Source organism: Blennius ocellaris (genome assembly GCF_963422515.1).
Source record: "Blennius ocellaris genome assembly, chromosome: 4".
NCBI lineage: Eukaryota > Metazoa > Chordata > Actinopteri > Blenniiformes > Blenniidae > Blennius > Blennius ocellaris.
The window spans coordinates 15,041,853-15,061,237 of NC_137653.1; the positions used below are offsets into that span (position 1 = coordinate 15,041,853).

Genomic DNA, 19,385 nt, shown 5'->3' on the forward strand with positions numbered 1-19,385 from the left:
GCAATTGAAGATGCCAAACTTTGATAACGGCAGAATAACTAGAAAATAACATTAACGCAAGTACACCACCATCCTCCCCAACTAAACCTAATAAGCCATTAAACTAGTATTGATTTGTCGCAACACCACAATCGCATGCGCTCCGAAGGCATCCTCGATAAGAGACGCCTTTAAAGTTTTAAATGAAAGACTTTTGTTTATTTAAGTAACCGGTGAATTTGTTCAAGTATTGCTCTTTAGTAACGTGTTAATACTGACCGAATTGTCGCACGGTGAATGTGTGCGTTTATCCCCGGTGTCAGTGCGCGTTAACGACGAGAGTGGGGCTTTGCTGACCTCTAGTGGATATAAAGGGGGAACACACACACAATGATGACCGCTTCTCATGCGTGTTATGTCATGCATGGATGTTGTGTTATTGATAGTATAAATGAGGTGTATGCACACGCACGCACGCGCCGCACACACACACACACACACACACACACACACACGCGCGCGCGCGCGCACGCATTGTCACGACTCATTGTTTTATCCGAGCTGCCCGTAAACCGCCCACACGATACCGGAGAACTGTGTGGCGTTCACAGCCACATTCCAGTATCGTAACTTTCTCGGCTTAAATATTAAACGTAACGGGGAGACTCTTCAATTCGCAACAATGGCAGTAACAGCCAAATAAACAAACCGAATCGTGGCTATTCTCTTTTTGCAGCAGGCAAGAAACTTCTTATGCAAATTGAAACGGCAGTAAAGACTGCAAAGTGGCAAACAAAGTGAACTAAAGAAGCTTGCATTGAAGTGTGATTATGTATAATGGTGCCAGTAAAACGTCGTTGCCATCACATATTCAACCTATACTATTATATTATTTGATTTGCGATCGCGTTCAGTATGGCGGAAGCTTGGTTGTCATGGTAAATAAGTCTTTGCTTTGGGCCCCTGACTTTATTTCCCGACGGCCCCTGAAGGCAGCACTGATTCCCTTACTCCTCTAATCTCTCCGAGGAGCTTCTCCAGCAAACATCACATTTTGAGGATTACACCTTCAGTGGATTGCTTTGTGGTCCAGCTTCGTCTGACCAGAAAGCAACAGTGGCGGGACTGTGCGTCGTGTTGTTCCACTCTGGTGTCAGCGGAGGTAGAAAGTAAGTTCCAGCTGAAATCTGGGAGGCTGCGAGCGAATGGATGGTGGACGTCAATGGGACACGACGCTAACGGCGAGCTAACGAGTTGCGAAGGTAATAAAGAGCAACAACCAAGAGAGACCGTAACTTCGCCAGCTTTGAGTGTGCATTGTTCTCATTTTGTGCTTGAATTACATTTTGAATTGGGTGTTCGTAAGCTGAGGGTGGACGATCATGGCGATTGAAGGTCTCAAGAGTTAAAGTCATTAGATTTGGGGGAACTCATGGAAGCTCAGGCCCTGCAACTTTCTGCAACTTTTTGCAGCTCTCTGTAACTTTCTGCAGCTCTCTTAAACTTTCTGCAAATTTCTGCAGCTCGCTTCAACTTTTTGCAACTTTATGCAACTTTATGCAACCTTCTGCAACCTTATGCAGCTTTATGCAACTTTATGCAGCTTTATGCAACCTTATGCAGCTTTATGCAACCTTATGCAACTTTATGCAGCTCTATGCAGCTTTATGCAACTTTATGCAGCTTTATGCATCCCACTGGGCGGATGGACGACAGATTTCTAAATGTTTTTTTTCCTCCCATAAAGTTTATTTTTGTCTTCTCCACTGCTAGTTAGGTTTACCAGCCACCCTGAGCGGTTCTAAAGCTATCATTTTTCCACACTGTGTTTAAATCCGTTTGCTCTGGCATCGCTGTGAGGTTTAGTCTTATTTTAGCAGGTGTGTTTTTAGTTGGCAGCTTCCCTGTGTAATCCAAGTATAAAGTTAAATCAATAAACAGTAACAGTAATTGCACACTGTCCATTCAGTTTATGCCTTTTATTCATTTTCCAATAGCATTTTCTTCTTTTATTGATGTGACAGTTGTATAATTAAGGAGAAGTTAGGCCTGGAGATTAAAAACTGTAAGTCTATGCAAGCACACAGAGAAGTTGAGTGTGCAACATCCTCTTCAAACAGAAATGCACTGCACTTTAAAGAACCTTTATGCATTTTTACCATCACTGCATATGAAGTAAAATACCACTTGGTTGTTCATTAAATATCTCAACATTGTCATCACATGAGTTTTTATATTTCTTTCAATGATGACTTTCCTCAATAAGATTTACCATCGACTGTATTGAAAAACCCCCAGTGATGTGAAAAAGCAGCAACACTGAAAACAGACTGGTAAATTCACAAAGTAATATTTGCCAGCCTTTAAAACTGGAAAAATAAAAATTAAACCATTACAGAATTTATTTTCATGCTATTGATTTAGGTGCATCTAATAAATACCCTTAAATTATTATGTTTATTATGTCTACACTCATAAGTTATGAACTCAAAGCAAGCAAAAAACATAATGCTAATACTGTGAGGTAGTGTACTTTTATAATTTGTAAACCAAAGTTATGAATATTAAAACAGAAATAGCTCAAAATATTGTAGTTCATAGGAAGTGTATGTATCCTCCATTTTATTCCCAAACGTTTAAATGTACCTTTAAAAATACAGTCATATCTTTACTACATTTGAAGTACTGTCATGAAATTAGGACAAAACTGAAACAAAGTGGCTGATAGATTCTAAATTGTAATGTTTTTAAGTTGAAATTATTAGTGGGGGGGAGGTTTGGTCCACCAGTCCCACCAATTAGACTTGTTAGTTTGTAGTCTCTCTCTCTCTCTGTGTGCTGAAATATTTCCACAGTCTACACATTCCTGCATGTTGCCCTGAGGGCAAAAGGACAGAAGAGGCTTAACCTCATCCCACCTCGCTGACCTGCCAGGCCAGCAATTATTACAAGTCCCTGCTGTGTGTCCTGGTTCACAGCCACAAAACAGTTTGAAACTGCAGTGGAGATGTCTCAGTTTTTATATATATCACTGCTGAGAAGCTCAACCTTCAGTATGATTATTGTAACGCGCAGAAAATACAATGCTGTGTTTAATTAACAAAATGAAGGAAAACTGAGCAAAGTGATTAAAGGTCAATGCTTATTTATGTAACTACCTAATTGGATTAAAATAGGATGGGTTCTTTCAATTCCTGCAGGATTTTTTATTTTGTATTTTTTTTGAAGCACAGTGAACTGAAACCACATCTTTTCTGTGGATGGAGGGTGGATCATCATGGAACAACAGAGTTAGTCCATGACGTTAAGCTCAGGACTCTGTGGGCCCAGATCATCACTTTCATGACTACTTGTTCTTCTCTGGATAATCTCTGTATTTGTCTGTCTCATATCCTGAATCTCCGGGGTTTTCCTCTGCTGCAAAACATTTTTTATTTTATTTTTTTTGCGCGGTTGCTTAGGAGATAAGAAGCTTTTCATACCGGCCTATAACTTTTGCACAGTGCTAGGTCCTGTTGACATCACAGATTTTATAGCAAACTGAAGCCAGCAAAGATGAAGGCACGGCACCGGTTTACATCATATTTACAGTCCAGGCTCCCAACATATTTAACTCTAAAATTATTTTAAAAAAAACAAAGACAAAATGTGCAAATAATTCATCACCTTCCATTTCATTATGGCCATGGTTCAAACAATGTGAAACTTGATGCCATTTGAATAACATTAATGTAAGGCGGATCCAAGAGAATCTCTTGTTTGCCTTCTGAAATGTGTTTGTAGTAATTAACTGAAAACCTAATTACTCTTTTTACACCCGTTTTATTCAAACTTCATTACAGCAGAGCCTTGTTGTTTCTGCTGGAAGCTGTAAGTGAGCGTGTTCTTAAATACTGAGGGCAAACGTATGATTTCCCCCGCCAGTCGATGGCTCTATGTCGGCAGCAGCAGTCTGGCCATGCACACTTATAAAAGGACAGAAGAATATGTAGGGAATTTGTTTAGCCAGCTGCCGTGATGCCGACACAAAGCCTGCTCTCTGTATCCCTGGGGCTTCTGGTTTATGTCCACTCGCCATGACATCCGCCAACTGGCTGCTGTCACACAGGACCGGCGTCGGTGTTGTACTGCAGAGTTGCGGGAAACGATTCAGCTCGTCTTCCAACGAAGTGTGAGGAACCTAAACACGCGCTTCCTGTTTGTTTTATTGACAGAGGCGCGGCTGATATCCTTCCAGTTCTTTTATGTCAGAGTTCCTTTTTAAACTGGGTTTGGGTTTTTCACGGTTCTACATTGTCTCCTCATTCCTTACGCATTCTCTGATTGTCTTTCGTCAGACTGTTTGGCGTGTTGACTGTTCGTACAGTGTCCCTTCGCTGTTGTACTTCAATTATATTAACCCTACCGTTGCTTGTAGGTGCAAGTGATTCTTCAAACCTTTGTTGTGCTTACTCCCTCCACTGTGATTGGTGGCGACAAAGGCTTTTTGAAGTACAAACACTACAACCCAAAACCTTCAGTTCACATTAAAAAGAATTGTAGTGCATTGGGGTTTGATTTGCCACACAGCCTGAAGACTTCTAAAGGTTCTGACCTCCGGTAATGACATTTATTGCCTCTATTAGAGCTGCACAATATATCACAACTTACCACTGTCTCGATATCAACATGCACAATATACATGTTGCATAAATGATCTTTACATGCACCGGGCCTTTCTGCTCTAACATGGTAACATATTTGACAAATCAGATGGACGTGTGGGGAGGTCTTGGTGAGTGTGGAAGATTGGAGCAAAAGAAAAAGCACTGTTTAAAGCTTAAAGACGACGTAAGTGCTTGTGTTTTTATCACAAATCACATTGTTATTGCAATACTCATCAACACTATCAGATCAGTACGGTCACCTGATGTTGTGCAGCCGTCGCCTCTGTGTAGCACGTCTCCCATCAAAGGATTGAACTGAACAGTGGGTTAGGTGAACTGTTACACCCCCTCATTTGTCACCTAAATAACGGACAACACCTATTAAAGAAATGTCTGTGTGTAAAAGTAGTCAAGAGTTTGGGTCATTTGAGTTTGTCGTACTTCACTGTCGTGCCGCTGGCAACCCACGAGGCTTTCGTCTCTGGAGCTGGTATGTGTGACACTGTGCAGTCTAAATGTGGACGCTAGATGAACCCAAACTTTACAGCTTTTGTCTCTGGAGCTGCTGCTCGCTGGGGGCCTTGTCATTTGAGAGCCCATCCTCCAGGGTCTGGGAATTGCTGGACTTTTTTTTTTTTCTTGCCAGAGTGTCTGAGCACTGACATTCCTGGAAAGCCTAAATGAATATTGAGATTCGAAATGAATGCGAACCATGCAGTTACTGAGCAGGTGCTGCCTCCACATCTCTGTAAATCACGGGTACTGCCCCGCCACATGTTTCCCTCCTTCTTAAGGGAGAGGCCACCAAATGTCTTCGGCGTTGGGGATGGTGGATGGAGGAGCTGGCTGAAGTTGGACGAGTAGGGATTTTTTTTAAATGCCAAATGAAAATCTGAGCTCATGACCATATAAGTTAATAATTGTTCATCAATTCATCTCTGCTTTCAAACAACCAGGAGGTGGCGGTAAACAGGCAGAGTGCCAGTCCCACAATAGTTGTAAGACTTGTAAGAAATCAGTACCAAAACTCAGAGAGTCATTAACAGTCACTTGTTAAGCTAGAGAGTCATTTGAAACCTGGGATGAAAGCAGGATATTTGGCCTCACTTATCTGAGCTCCAAAGTTTAAATAATGTCCACACTGGAACCACAAAAAAAAGTTAAACGGTGAACTGGACTCTTAAACTACGGGAGTTTGTTGGTTGGGGGATTTTATTGGGCGTTGTTAACATAGAATGTGTGTTAAATTAGTGTAACGTGGCAATCGCAATGCACACGTGGCTTCAAACTGCTGGTTTGGCTTCAATAACGCGACACTAAAAAGTGTGTTTTATCTGACATCCTACACTCTTATTATTTTGGTTGCTGATTTTGTTGATCAAATGAGCTTTTTTCTCACTCACTTTTTTTTTCCCCGTCCATTGATTAATTATAACGTTTTGCATGCAGTCGTTAACTGTGTGTCCTCCCGCCTATTACAGTCATTAAATCATTGGAATTAGGATGCACGTTTTGGTCAGGTTTCTACCACCCAGCTATTATTTACCGGCAATCGTGAGATAAGAGGGTGAATTGACGCGGGACTCCTCACAAAGTGTACTCATTGTTGTTGACACAGTTTGCGACAGGAGAGCTGAGTTATACGACACTGTCTCGTGTGCTCGGCCCTCTCCGTGTTGACGCCACTCCTCTTCTGCAGGCAGCACTTTTCTTCGTGGGTGAGTCTCTCAGTCCTGCTCAGACGCCTCACCAAGCTTTGGATTCAGTGTGTTATGTTTCCCCGTCACGGATTCTGAGGCAAACTTTTGACTCTTGGGATTTTTTTGGGGGACATTTTCTTTTTTTTGACATCTTAAGTTTTCTATCAAGTAAGTAACTTTTATCACTTTTCTCCCAATTGGCCGACGTCCGTTATAGTTATTGATTTGGATTAGTTGATAAAATGTACTTATCATCTTTCTGCTGTGTTACACATTCATGGACTTCGCCCTCAGACAGTTGCTCTGCAGTTGTCTTGTTGACTCCTTTGAGCTAACGTACTTTCCATTTATTTATCGCACGTTGTACAGTAACTTACTTGAATACAAAATCACAAAAATAAAGAAAAACGGTCCAACTTTCCCCTTCAGTTTGCAGAAAGTTTGTTTCGGCAGCATGAAGTTACGTTATGGAAATGTGAAGTTTTTATAGCGCCGAGCAGAAAAGATTCGACACAGATAAAACACACATCATGGTTTCGATGAGAAGATAAAGAATATCTTCAAAGCATCGGACTTCTTCAACAGTTTCTATTCACCGCCCTTAAAAAGCCCTTCATCCATGGAGGAGGGATGTGGGCAGACTTTTCACAGAATCTGGGAGTTAAGCATACAATGAATAGGCTTGTGGGAAACCTAAAACTGATATACTTTTTTTTTTTTTTAAACCCTAAAAAAATTATGTGAACGTTTTTTTCCCCTTACTTTCTTGTTGTTGGACTTTATTTTAACACTCTGTAGAATTGTAAAATTGCTGATGTTTAGTTTAATGGACTGATATTCCTGTGTGACTTTACCAGTGCACATATTAAAAAAAAAAAAAAAAACTTGATTACTCAATGAGTAATAGACATTTATCTCAGTGGGCTGAATAAGCTTATCAAGGTATCTGTTTGAGGTTTGCTTTTCATAATTTGACCACCAGTGTGATTTTCAAACAGCAGGTTTAGGGTTTGTTTATAGTGTGCCTATAATGTGGTCAGCGTGAATCTGTACCACTGTGGAGTTTATCTAGCAGTCAATGTCAAAGATAAACGTGGCTTGTGGTTCCATTTGGCTCGTCTAACTCGGGTCAGTCGGAGTGCTGAATGAGCTTGTTGTTTTTAGCGTGCAGCGCATCAGCTGTTTCGCCTTAATTCTGCAAATACGGCAGGCGGTGAATGGGACGTGTGAAGGTTCCAGTTAAAGTCATATGAGCTTGATGGAAGTTGTGTGACATGTTCATGTCGTGGTATCGAGGGACGATGCATTTCACAAATACCTGAGCAGCCTCTACAGCTGCTGTTGGACCAAATGCTGCATTCAGTGCTGCTCTTCTGTGTCGCGGCTCATGGCTTCACCTCATGCAGTTTGTTCCTCAAAAACTATCCCTGCTGGGAACCTTTTTTTTTTCTAAACTAAATTAAAACCCCTCCCTTGTGTGCTGGAATGCAACCATCACTGCATTCCTGTACTCGGCTGGTTAATAATCAAACCAGCGAGCCTCGCCGTCCTTATTTTTAACACCCGGTCGATACACAACTCACACATTGGGAGTCTCTTATCGGCGCGAGTGAGCTTATGTCCAGTGTGTCATCGGCGATGTAGCAAACAGGCAGTCACAGGAAACACCCGAGACTTGGCAACATGCGTGTGTACTCATGCTGAGAGGAGCCTATGACTACACCTGCCTGTGAGGTCAAGTAGCCAAGTCACACATGAATCACTGAGGCAACAGGTCACCTGATAAAGTACGAGTCTTTTCTCTGCAAAGCTCCTGTTTATGCTGTTTGCTTATAGATTTAGTGTTAACAACTCGTATCCTGCGGCCCCGTTTGTCTCCTGTTATGTCATAAACTTCAATCCAATGTTTGTTAAGATTTTACAGAGCTTGTAAGCCTAACAATGTGTCAATCGTATGAAATCGTGTTTTGCAGGACATGGTGTGACGTCATCGTTTGCCTTGACTGAACAACAGCAACGGGAAGTCGGTCTGCCGCCATGGAAGTCAACGGAGAGATCAGCGACACGGACAGCGGCATCATCCTTCATTCAGGTTAATAAGCGATACAGGTTCTCCACCGAGTTTATTCAGATGACAATACAATGAAATAACTACCTTTGATAACTCGGGTAATATCTCAAAACATTCCTCTTGCCTTCGTTGTGCCATTGCAGAAATTCACACGGCGTCAGGCTTACAGTAGACAGATGCACTGAAAGTGTGACATTTATTTACATTTTCACTTGAAAGGCAAAGCAACAAGCTGCCCAGCCCACCTTGGAGAATCCCATCACGTCACATCACCTTCAAGTTGTGAACTGAAAACAGACGAGTCTGCACAGACGTTATTGTGACTCGCTGCCTGACCCGTACAGTCATCACAATAAAATAAAAAAAGACTCCGTCTGATACAGGATTGCGCAACAAATTCCTAATCGATACAGTAAAGCCACGCATGTATTGTTTTCATTCCGCACTTTTTATCTTCCTTGTCAAAACCTGTTATAGCAGACTGCAGTCTGCAGAAGAGTCTCTTTAAAATCACAACAACCATTTTTTGTCTTTTCAACCATTTTCTCTCTCTCGCTCTCTTTCTCTGTGTCTCTCGCTCTCTTTCCCTCGTACACACTGAGTTTAATCTTATGAAACTGGTAAAGTCTGGACTTGACTGACAATAATTTACTTTTTAACTTGTTAAACAAGCTCTGTTTCTATTCTAACGATGAAAACATTTGACATAGGTTCAATGAAAAAAAAAAAAAAAGCATTCCGATATTTTTTTTTACCAGAAATTTTGGAATATTTGAAACAAAAAAAAATTAAAATCAGTTTCAATCTTCATTGGATTCAAACAAGTTGTCAAACTATAAATGTTCAATCAAAGCACTAACTTTTTTTTTTAAATCAACCTGTTATTTTCAAGGTTGCCACAACCTGCTTCAGAGGTCATAAAGTGTGTTTGTCCTGGCCTGGTGGTATTCTTCTCTCCTCGGTAATGTTTGCTGATTAGTTCTGGCCTTACTGACATTCCTTGCGCCTTGAGCCACGTGATGTGTTTGAGCTATATAATGAGAAAGTGTCGGCCTGCGGAGAATGGAGGGATTGTGACTGTAGGAAGAGGGATTCCTGTTCCATTGTCGCACTGTCACACTTCTTTGCCGTCGCCTCAGAAGTTTGTGAGCACCTGCAGGGACTCTTGTTAATAATCTCTGAAGGTATGTGGCGCTCAATGCTTTCTGCCTGAAGCCACTCCCACAGGTCTGAGACTAATCTTAATGTCATTAGTCACCTAGACGACAGACTGCACCAGTCAAACACAGAAATTTGTTGACAGATACGAAGATCCTGATTCAGATTTTGCAGTTTTGGTCTCACTAAAACAGGGACTTGGAAACAAAGGGTTGTTTGTTGTGTCGGCTGCGGTGGCCTCCGGAGTTAAATCTGCAAAATGTGCATGTACTTGAATTGACATTTGTTTTACACTCCGTTGTGGCGTCAGACCAGATTGTTTACAAAAAAATACCATAATTGATAAAGGTAGAATTTAGATATTTTAGACACATCAACATGCGTGTGCGTAAGATTTAATTGTTGTTCAACTCCCGTTTCTCCTCTTATGTGCACGATGGGTTTGGTTGTTGTGTTGGATGAGATTTCAAATTATATAATTACCTGTGTACAGTCATTGTGTATAGTAGCATCTAGCCTGTTATGTAAAATGGAGTGCAATTCAGCCGCACTAAAAATATCCAAAGCGCAGAAACAACGCCTCTCTTTCACATTGTCAACAAAAACCAAACGCGTCAGGCTTCACAAAGAGGAGGATTTGTTTTTTTGTCTGAACATTTGAGGTGCAGCCAGCGAACCAGTTGAGGAGTTAACATTGGCATTCAACTCAAAATGTGGAAATATTTTGGCGTGTTAGTTTTTCATATTGAATGTCTCACAGATTTCTTTGTTTTTTTGTTTTAAAAGTTTTGACCTTCAAATCTGAGTTCATCTGAGCTTATTCTCTGAATCCAGTTATAAACATTTGAGCTACAATAGACGACAACACCATTCTCCACAACACTGGGACGATGTGTACAATTTCTATGCAAACAGTGAAGGGATTTGCACAAAATCATAGCAGAACAAAGTCCTGTCAGATGTTGAAAAATATAACATCTTGCAATTTCATGCAGAACGCATTCTTAAGTGTTTTGAAATTTAATTTAAGTTCTATCTTCCAAAAACTTAGAGCAGGAGGAAAAAAGGGATACCAAAATAAACTTACTTACAATTACAAACATGTGTGGGAACATTTTGCAAGTATTTCTGCTATTTGTCACGAACACCATGTGGTAGAAAAAGAACACGTGGAATTATTATGGAAGTGTGTTTTTCAATGTAAAATTGCAGAGGCTCTGAGAGTCTACACTATGTATCATCATAAAATGATTTAAAGAATGGAAATACACACTTTGGCCCAACCTTTACGGGAAAGAGGTAAATCTTATAACCGAAATGCAATTCAAAATTTTTACCATAAATTCTATCTGAATGCTTTTATTGATCTTAATGTTTCCTGTTCTGTCACTGAACGTTGTGTTTTCCTGTTACTTTTGAGTCGTATGTCCTCATAGTCTGAAACTGTTTTTTTGGTTTTTCTTCTCCGTTGCATGACAAAGGCTCCGACAGCCCAATGACCAATACAAAGGATGTGACGACGCACACGCGGGCCATGAAGCTCAAACACCAGGAGCTCCAGGCCAAGCTGGATCTCTGCTTGCTGGAACTCAAGAAACTCTGCATCCGAGAAGCTGTAAGATATGAGAATCTCATGTTGCAGAACAAATGAGTCACATTATTATATTGTTTAAATGCTTTAGTGGCATCTCGCAGGTTGCAGCTGGCAAGCAGGCAAAATGTTACTCCTCCTTTCTTCACCGACAAGCACGAAAAAGGACCTGTGGCGTCTGTAAATCCTGTAAAAAATCCACAAGCTTCTTCCGACTGCCACTGTTCGGGTTTTTAATTCTGCTCTGCTGTGAAAGCTCAGGCTTAATGTGTGTCAAACTATAAAGAACTCATTGTGCAGCAAAAAGAAACAACCATTTATATTTGTGCGTGATCGGTTTATATTCAAAAGTAGGTATTTAAATGAATCATGTTTGTAGCTTTACGTCGGAAAGTTCACAACAAAGAAAATATTGCAAACTGCACATTAAAGTCTTAGTAGAGCTTGATGCAGTAAAAGCAGGCAATTGTGGTTGAATTAAGCAAACGGTTACAAACTGTACGCTCCCTATTACGAATGACTCAGCCTCTTATTTTGTAAAGGTTCATTTGGGCTATGATAAGGCTGGAGCCTCCTGTGCAGTCGAGCAGCTGCTGCATTTTCAGATCCGTCTCTCCACGAGACTTGAACGTCACTCAGAAATCCCCTAAGAGGAAAGAAAATCTGTTTTAGCCTTTTCATCGGTCTTTATTTAACCCCTTTCTCTCAGCTATTTTTTTTAGGTGGTCTCTTGATGTTTCCACCTACAGCCGTTGAAATGTTCCTATTGTGTCCTCAGTCTGGATTCTGCAAAAGACTATCGTCACATGTCAGCCATTAAAAGTCTTTTCTGACCCCGCTGAGTGATGCAAGGGCTGAAAAACTCCCACCTGGAGTGATTTCCAAACTGGACACATTCTCAGATGTGGGTGTGTTGCTGCCATGCGTCAGTGCTTCAGGGTAAAAATCCCAGGACTGATCATTCTTTCCTGTTGACAATTGGGATGGGCCCTCCTGTCGGGACATGCTCAGGTGAACTAATATGAGTCATGATACCTTCCCCTTCTTCTCTGTGACAAAATAATCCGTAAGCTCACCGGTTTCACCGTCTGCACGTTCGTGAAGGTGGCCGACTCTCTGTGACTCAAAGTAAAAGTGCCATTTGACTTAGTTCTTTAATTAGATTGAAAACGGTGCGGCGTCATGATCATGATCGGGATTCAGTTCAGTCATAGATGCACGACACGCTGAGAAACGGGAGCCCCAAAGAATGTGTGGTGAAAGGAAATCTGCGTGCAATCTTCAAAATTATGCAACCATTTCTTTGAAACTGTATGTCTGGACTTGTATGCAGAGCAGGATAAAAAAAAAAAAAAAAGCACCTCACATCAAATCTGAGCAGCTTGGGTAAAGTCTTTTTGCAAAAATGAAGCGGAACACATTCGCAAGTGTCGAATTAAGCCCCACTTTAACCCAGCCTGCCCACAGAAAAATAAGTGTTATTTTCATCTGTTCTGTCGGTTTTATTGACTTTTGTTGATGTTGTTAAGGAGCTGACGGGCCATTTGTCAGAAGATTACCCTCTACTGCCAGGAGAGAAACCGCCACAGATCCGTCGCCGTGTTGGAGCTGCTTTTAAACTGGAAGAGCATAACATACCTCAAGGAACAGAGGTATGAGCACCATTTGCAAGCTGAATCATTGAATAATATACTGTTTTACACACTTCGTGAAAACGAAAGGTCATGCATTGTCTCACAAGTCACGCTTGTTGTCTCTTTCCGCCTTTCTCTGGCGAAACTTTCACAGGACTCAGAGCTGAGTTTAGTCGATGCTGACTTGGCGCTCCAGATGAAGATCTACGAAGCTGCGCACAAGCTCTGCGAAGAGCCTCACCTGAGTAAAGCTGTTAAGAAGAGCCGGCAACAGCAGCGCAAAAGAGAGGAAAAGAAACTCAAGCAGCTGCAAGGGATGGCCTTTCAGCTGCGGCTGGATCATGGGCGATCATCACCACTCCCTGCTTTCAACATTGCTCAACAAGGTGAGAAACAGCAGGGCCGGGAATCAAAAAGACAGTCTGACTGTGTATTGTTTCATTATTAACAAGGAGTTATGACTTTTCACTTTATAATATCAGACCTGCTTATTTAGGTTGTTTTTTTTTTACTTCATCTCAAGTACTGAACATCTTTCTGTTTCATTGTTTCAGATCTTGGCACATCTGATGACAGCTCGCTATCTGATTCTGTTGTGCAAGATGAAGGTATGACTGAACGTGTCCCAGTTTGTTCAAGGCAAAAAAAAAACCCCAATGTTAGTGAGATTTAGTACCAAAGCCAACTTATTGTTCCAATAAACCATGAGATCATTGATGTTTATTTTTTTACATCGAATGTAAATATAATGTGATGTTCAATGTGTTTTGAGTCAAAATATAGTATCAGACACATCTTTTCTATTCCTCAGAAGTCACAAGCCAGTCTTCGCAGCCGTCTTCAGGACTTCCGTATCCAGCCGAGAGGGATCATCTCCAGACTCCCTCTGTGTCCTCGCAGTCCTGTGTGGATGGCCCCTCCTTCTCGTCTCCGTCTGTGGCTCCGCAGTCGCTGCCTTGCACCCCGAGCCAGTCTCCCCATCCGAGCCTTGAGCTGAAGTTGAGTTTTAGCTCCAGCCCTGCTCATGACGCTCCTCCCATCCAGCACTCTCCATGGACAGAGACCAGCCTCGACCAGCCGTACCAGAGGAGCAAGAAGTCGCGCTCCTCCAGCAAGACGAGGTAAAGCGAACCGTCCACCGTGACTCCTTTGCTGTTGGTCAAGTTTGTGGCAAAAATCAAGCTCTTTGTTGAGACGTTATGAGTCTGAGCGGTGATCTCTCTAGGAAAACTTGGACCACCCTCAGATTGAAAAGTATTTAGACATTGATGCCATTTTCAGCATTTCGGCTCAGTACACCATCCCAGTGGAGTTGATATGAAACGACAAAGATGTCCGAAAAGTACAGCTTTTCTGCTTTAATTTGAGATTATTCATGTCCCAATTCAGGTAAACATAGATGCAGTCACAGTCCATTTTATGTGTGCCTTCAACCAAAGTTATTTAGACAAACTTAAGAAAACGTAGTCTAAAGCCTGTTGACATAATCAAATGCTAGCTTTTTCTGGTGACTCCAGTAATTCCTATAACATTCACCTGATTTGGATCTAAATAAATACCCCAAATTGAAGGCAGAACGTCTGCACTTTTCAGACATCTTAAGTGTTTAATGTCAAAAGAATTATGGTGTTGCACAGAGCAGCAAGGCTACACTAACATCCAAATAGACACGGACTTCATTGTTCTTTTTGGCCAAAATGTATGTTCAGTTGATCAAATTCAACTACTTTACAGTCCTTCTCATATACACTGCAAGAGGAGCAAAAGGCTGCCGAGGCGTCAGTGATATTCAGCTATGAGCAACACTGCCATCTACCTTTTCAGTCGTGTTTCAGCAGTCGGCTTTGGAGCCAACGCAGATTTACAGTCTGACATTTATAATGAGACGCTGACACACAGGAGTAATTCAGGATTTACTGCACAGTAGGATCCTGCTTCCAAACACGCCTGTGGTCATATATTTTATGTGTCATAGTTTCGTGTTGAGCACATTTACACAATTCACAAATGATGCCAGCCACAATCTGTCAGGTTAAACAAATAGTATTACGTATTACTTCACAGCATACATTATTTGCAGAGGTCCAATTACATTTTTTTTCCCCAGTGTTTATCTACTTGTAGTTTGATGTGGTGCAATAAGTGGTTTTAGAACTTTCTCTGGTTTTATATATATATATATATATATATATATATATATATATATATATATATATATATGCCCATGGTTTAAAGGGGGGAAAAAAGAAAATTATACCTATGTTTTACATGCATTATGTGTTGTGTGTTTTCAGCAGTCCAGCCAAAACGGAATTGTTGCCACCGTTGGAGGTTTGCTTGGCGCAATCTGCTCTGCCGGTCCAACTGTCTCATCTGAAGCTGAGTCGCTCCCAGTCTAACAGTACACCCTCCACACCAGAGATGCGTGTCCACAGACAACTCTCCCTCAGGTAGACGCACACACACACTCACTGTTCTATGAGATGCTGCTTGTGTGGTATGTGATGTTAACTGCAAATTGTTTATTCATTTGTTTCATAATGGACGTGTTTATAACTTGTCAGTTCTTTGCAGAGGAGTCGTGTTCATATATTGACTTCATGTATCTGATATTGTGTGCACAGGCTGTCCAGTCCTGACTCTCCTTTCGATAAGGACCGCGGTCGCACCAGAGGTCCCAGGAGGCGACTTACTGATTTCGCTATCACTTACCCAGAGAGTCTTTCTCCCTCTGTGAACTATGGCAACCCCGCAAATTCTGAGGATAGCAACTCTGAACACTCATTTTCATCATATAATAGCTCGCCATGTCAGGAGTTGCACTGTGATTCACCGAGGCAGTACCAGCCTGCATTCCCTGTCTCTAGCCCTGCTGGCAGCATTGGATCTCAGGCCTTCTCACCAACTGGCTTCTACCATGATCCCAGGCACCGTTCCAACCCCAGGATGCAGAACGCCTATTACAACGAGGAAATGGTCTACCCACCTAATATGGACATGAGCCGCAGCTATGTACCTCAGCTCGCTCCTTGCTCTGCCAACAGATATGAATATTGGTATAAAGAGAGCGCAGTAGCCCACCAGAGAGCACCAAGACCTTTGCCTCCTGATGTCAGACTCACCCCTCCAGCAAAATGGGACCATCCACACTACCGCCCCGGTGGTCTCCCACGACAAGTCGTGAATGAACAACTGAAGTCATGGCACCGGCGCAGTCAGCTCAAAGGGCCCAGGACTCGTTCTCTTGACAGACAGGGAGCAGTCAGAATGAAAAACATGGGGCCCCGGGAGTCACCGCGCTACCAGCATCAGAGGTACCATGACCAGGTAGGCTAATAAAACTACCTGTAAATCTTCTTCCGCTCCACTTGATTCTGCATGTAATGGAAGTAAAAGCAGCTAGGATTGATAACCTTGCATTGTGTGAGTTTGTGTGTGTAAATATGTCGGCTTGTGAAATGTGTTGGGACTGCTCCAGATGTGCTGTATATGTAAAGTCCATTTACTAAATAGAAATGTTCTTTTTAAATTGTGTAGAATTGAGGATTATCGTTTCAGACAAAAATCATGACATGTTTGGATAAACTGACTTGTAAATGCCAGTAACAAGACTTGAAGGCTTGAAGATGATTGCACATTTTATTTATAACAAGCTTTCCCCAGCTCTTTCTTTTTATGTATGCACAATAAGTGACAGTGACACAGGGAGTAGTCGTGTCTCTTTTCCATTGAAGCTTGAATTTTAGCACAAATTCTAACTTTCTTTTTTTTTTTGCCCCTTGTAAAGTCCCAGGACATTCAAAGAGGAGGTTTCCGCAGAGCTGTAGATGATGCTCAGACATGCTGGGTTATAGAAGACGGCTCCCACTTTGCAAGTCAAGTGTAACAACAAAGAAACATGGATACCAAAATAGTGATGCTGCAACTTTCCCAACAAACCAAAGTGAAGCGGCAAGAAAATTGACTTTTAACTGTTGACACTCTTAAAAGCGTTTTGTTTTGTTTTTTTACTCCGACTGTTATGAGCAGATAGAGCAGGGTTGAAAAAACTGGAATGTCTTACAATGTAAGTCTGTGTAATAGAACACAAACTGAGGTCTCGATCATACTCTCAGCAACGTCGACTGCAGTGCAGTTGAAGTGTGACTGTAAAGTGAACCTGTTGTTTTGACTATTCTCTGTATATAGTTGTATAATGAGATATACACTTGAAGCGTTACACTGAATGCTTACGAAAAACTAGAAAAGTAGTAGGTTTAATGTTGCCCTATCAATAGAAATTATTCTCATCTCAGAGTTTTTTGTTTTTTTTTGTAAAAAAATACTTTAGTATTTTCTTGTGATGCACAAATGCATTTATAGTATGCAGAATGTTTAAAGAGATCCTAGAGAGAAATGGCCACTAATCTGTTTATTGTAGTTATAGAATAAAAATGTGAATGTTTCCCAGAGTAACTTTTCTTGTTATACTTCTTAAAATTAGTGTTGGATAAATAATTGCTTTTTGGTTTTCAGTCTTTCAGGACAGTACCACAACAGATGTGGTCACCTGTAGTTGAAAACTCACTGCCACTGTTTGTGTGAGGATAAACCTGAAACTGAACTTTTTGCAGGTTTTATTTGTTGTTGTTGTAAAATCAAATCAAAATTTTCTTTTCAACTATGAAGGAAGTAGGCTTACTGTATGATGATGTAAATCAGAATGACAAGGTACCAATGACGATGTCAAAGAGTCATTGTGTTAATGAACTGCTTGGATTTGTGCCCTAAGGTTTTGTCCTCGTAATGATTAACTATAACGTTTCTTGTTTTTGTACTTTTAACGTGTCTGTGGCTTCGCCAGTGAAACTTGAATGACTAAACAGTTGAAACGAGACATGAACTTGCTCACATGGCGTAAAAAAGTAACAGACTGAGATCGAGACTGAGACGGCGATTGGCAGCTATTGGCAAAGTGAAATGTAAATGTTCTGAGCTTTAACTACATCATTGTCTGTGTTGACATCAGACTGCAGAGGATGAGACTCTAACCTCATAAAAAAAAAAAAAGACCACCACTTTCAAACATATAATTATGAGAAAGAGAGGGTGAATCACGACAAATTCAGTTTCATGTACATACTGTCTGGTTGCTCACAGGGATATATTTATGTCTTTATTTATTGTCTTTTGCACCATTGGACCCATGAAAAGTTACACTTCAACTAAAGACTGACATGGACCAGAATTTGCGAAACAAATCTAAAGTTTAGTTTTATACACTAAAAGAACAAACTGCAATCATGTTACCCACTGTGCCTCCTATATTACTGTTTTGTTACTGTATTGATATTTATCATCTACAGTAGTTTACATCGACGTATTTTGTTGTATTGCTGTTTCTTTTTATCTGTGAAAATGTTCTTTCCCTGTGGAAGCAAATAAAGAATATTGTTTGGAAGTTGACCTTTATTTACTTGTGTCCTATACTGTTAATGTGTTTCTAAAAATTCTGCACAATGTTTTGCATATGTACATAAGCTGATTTATTCTATATCGACATCATTTTAGTACCACCATATTTATAAAGAGTGCTACTTTGGTTCCATCGGTCCATCATCCCAAAAACCACATGGCACATCTTTTCAAATTTTCAAACGCAGATTTTCTTTCAGTGGCATCGCTCATGGAATCATGCTTGGTTGAAGTGTTTGCTATAGGTTGAAAGAAGCAGCCTTTTTCATCTAGTTTCTTCTTGGCTCAATGTGCAGGTACCATCTCTGTGTTTTCCGTTCATATAATTTTCTGAGGAACCTTTGAAACGGAAATGTCAAGACCCTCTGTGATTGTCTTAACTAACAATCATGTCATCCTCATGTTGCTGATATTTTTTGGAGCAGGTTTTAATCTAGATTCCTTCTTGACACAGCCCGAGCAGTTGAGGTCACTGCAGTGATTCAAACAACAACCTCCTGGTTACGAGCTTGCTTGACCACCACTGTCCCCGAGTATCTCACTGACTTGATGAAAGCAGCTGCTCTGTCTCACTATAGTGAAAACACAGGAAACCAAAATCCTTCTCATATACAGCAAAGTCATTAGTTATTTCATTTAAGTTATAGGAAACATATAGTATAGATTATGAATAATATTAACAGAATGAGGATGCAATAAGCCAAATAAGTCATTAGAAGAAACACAACGGGAGAACATACAAACTCCACAAATGGTATTTGACCCTATGATCTTGTTGTGAGGCAAGTGCACTGACCACTGCTCCACTGTGTAACACATTTCGCACACAACATAAAACATGTCACAGATTCTACTGACTCAAGTGAATCAGAGCTTTTGTGCTTTTTATCCCACGGGTCATTAACAATATTATTTACAGCTTTTGTCCAACTGAGGGTCACAATGTGCCAAAACTAATCCCAGCTGAGTTAAAACGAATTTAGTGAGGTCACCAGTCCATCAGAGGACAAACAGATGTTCAATTTACAGGTCATAAGTAAACCTCAAATACACGTTTTGAACCAGAGAAAACCCATCCACAGTAAGAACATAAAAAACTCCATACATGCATAAGGACCACCGCTCTAACTATTACACCACTGTTCCGAATGT

The 19,385-nt window shown here is 41.0% G+C and overlaps 1 protein-coding gene across 2 annotated transcripts; it reads left to right on the forward strand.

The window, feature by feature from the left end:
• Positions 1 to 1,124: 1,124 nt before the first annotated feature.
• inavab (innate immunity activator b) lies at positions 1,125 to 18,219 on the forward strand. Of its 2 annotated transcripts, none has more exons than XM_080494509.1 (10): positions 1,125 to 1,241; positions 8,299 to 8,417; positions 11,036 to 11,169; positions 12,675 to 12,797; positions 12,934 to 13,165; positions 13,334 to 13,387; positions 13,591 to 13,900; positions 15,074 to 15,229; positions 15,404 to 16,106; positions 16,567 to 18,219. In XM_080494509.1, exons 2-10 carry the CDS (start codon positions 8,363 to 8,365, stop codon positions 16,663 to 16,665), a joined length of 1,866 nt encoding a protein of 621 aa, XP_080350635.1. In that variant the 5' UTR covers positions 1,125 to 1,241; positions 8,299 to 8,362; the 3' UTR covers positions 16,666 to 18,219. The 2 variants fall into 2 exon arrangements, with proteins under 2 accessions (XP_080350635.1, XP_080350636.1); XM_080494510.1 differs by lacking the exon at positions 1,125 to 1,241 and adding an exon at positions 6,375 to 6,493.
• The last annotated feature ends 1,166 nt before the right edge of the window (positions 18,220 to 19,385 follow it).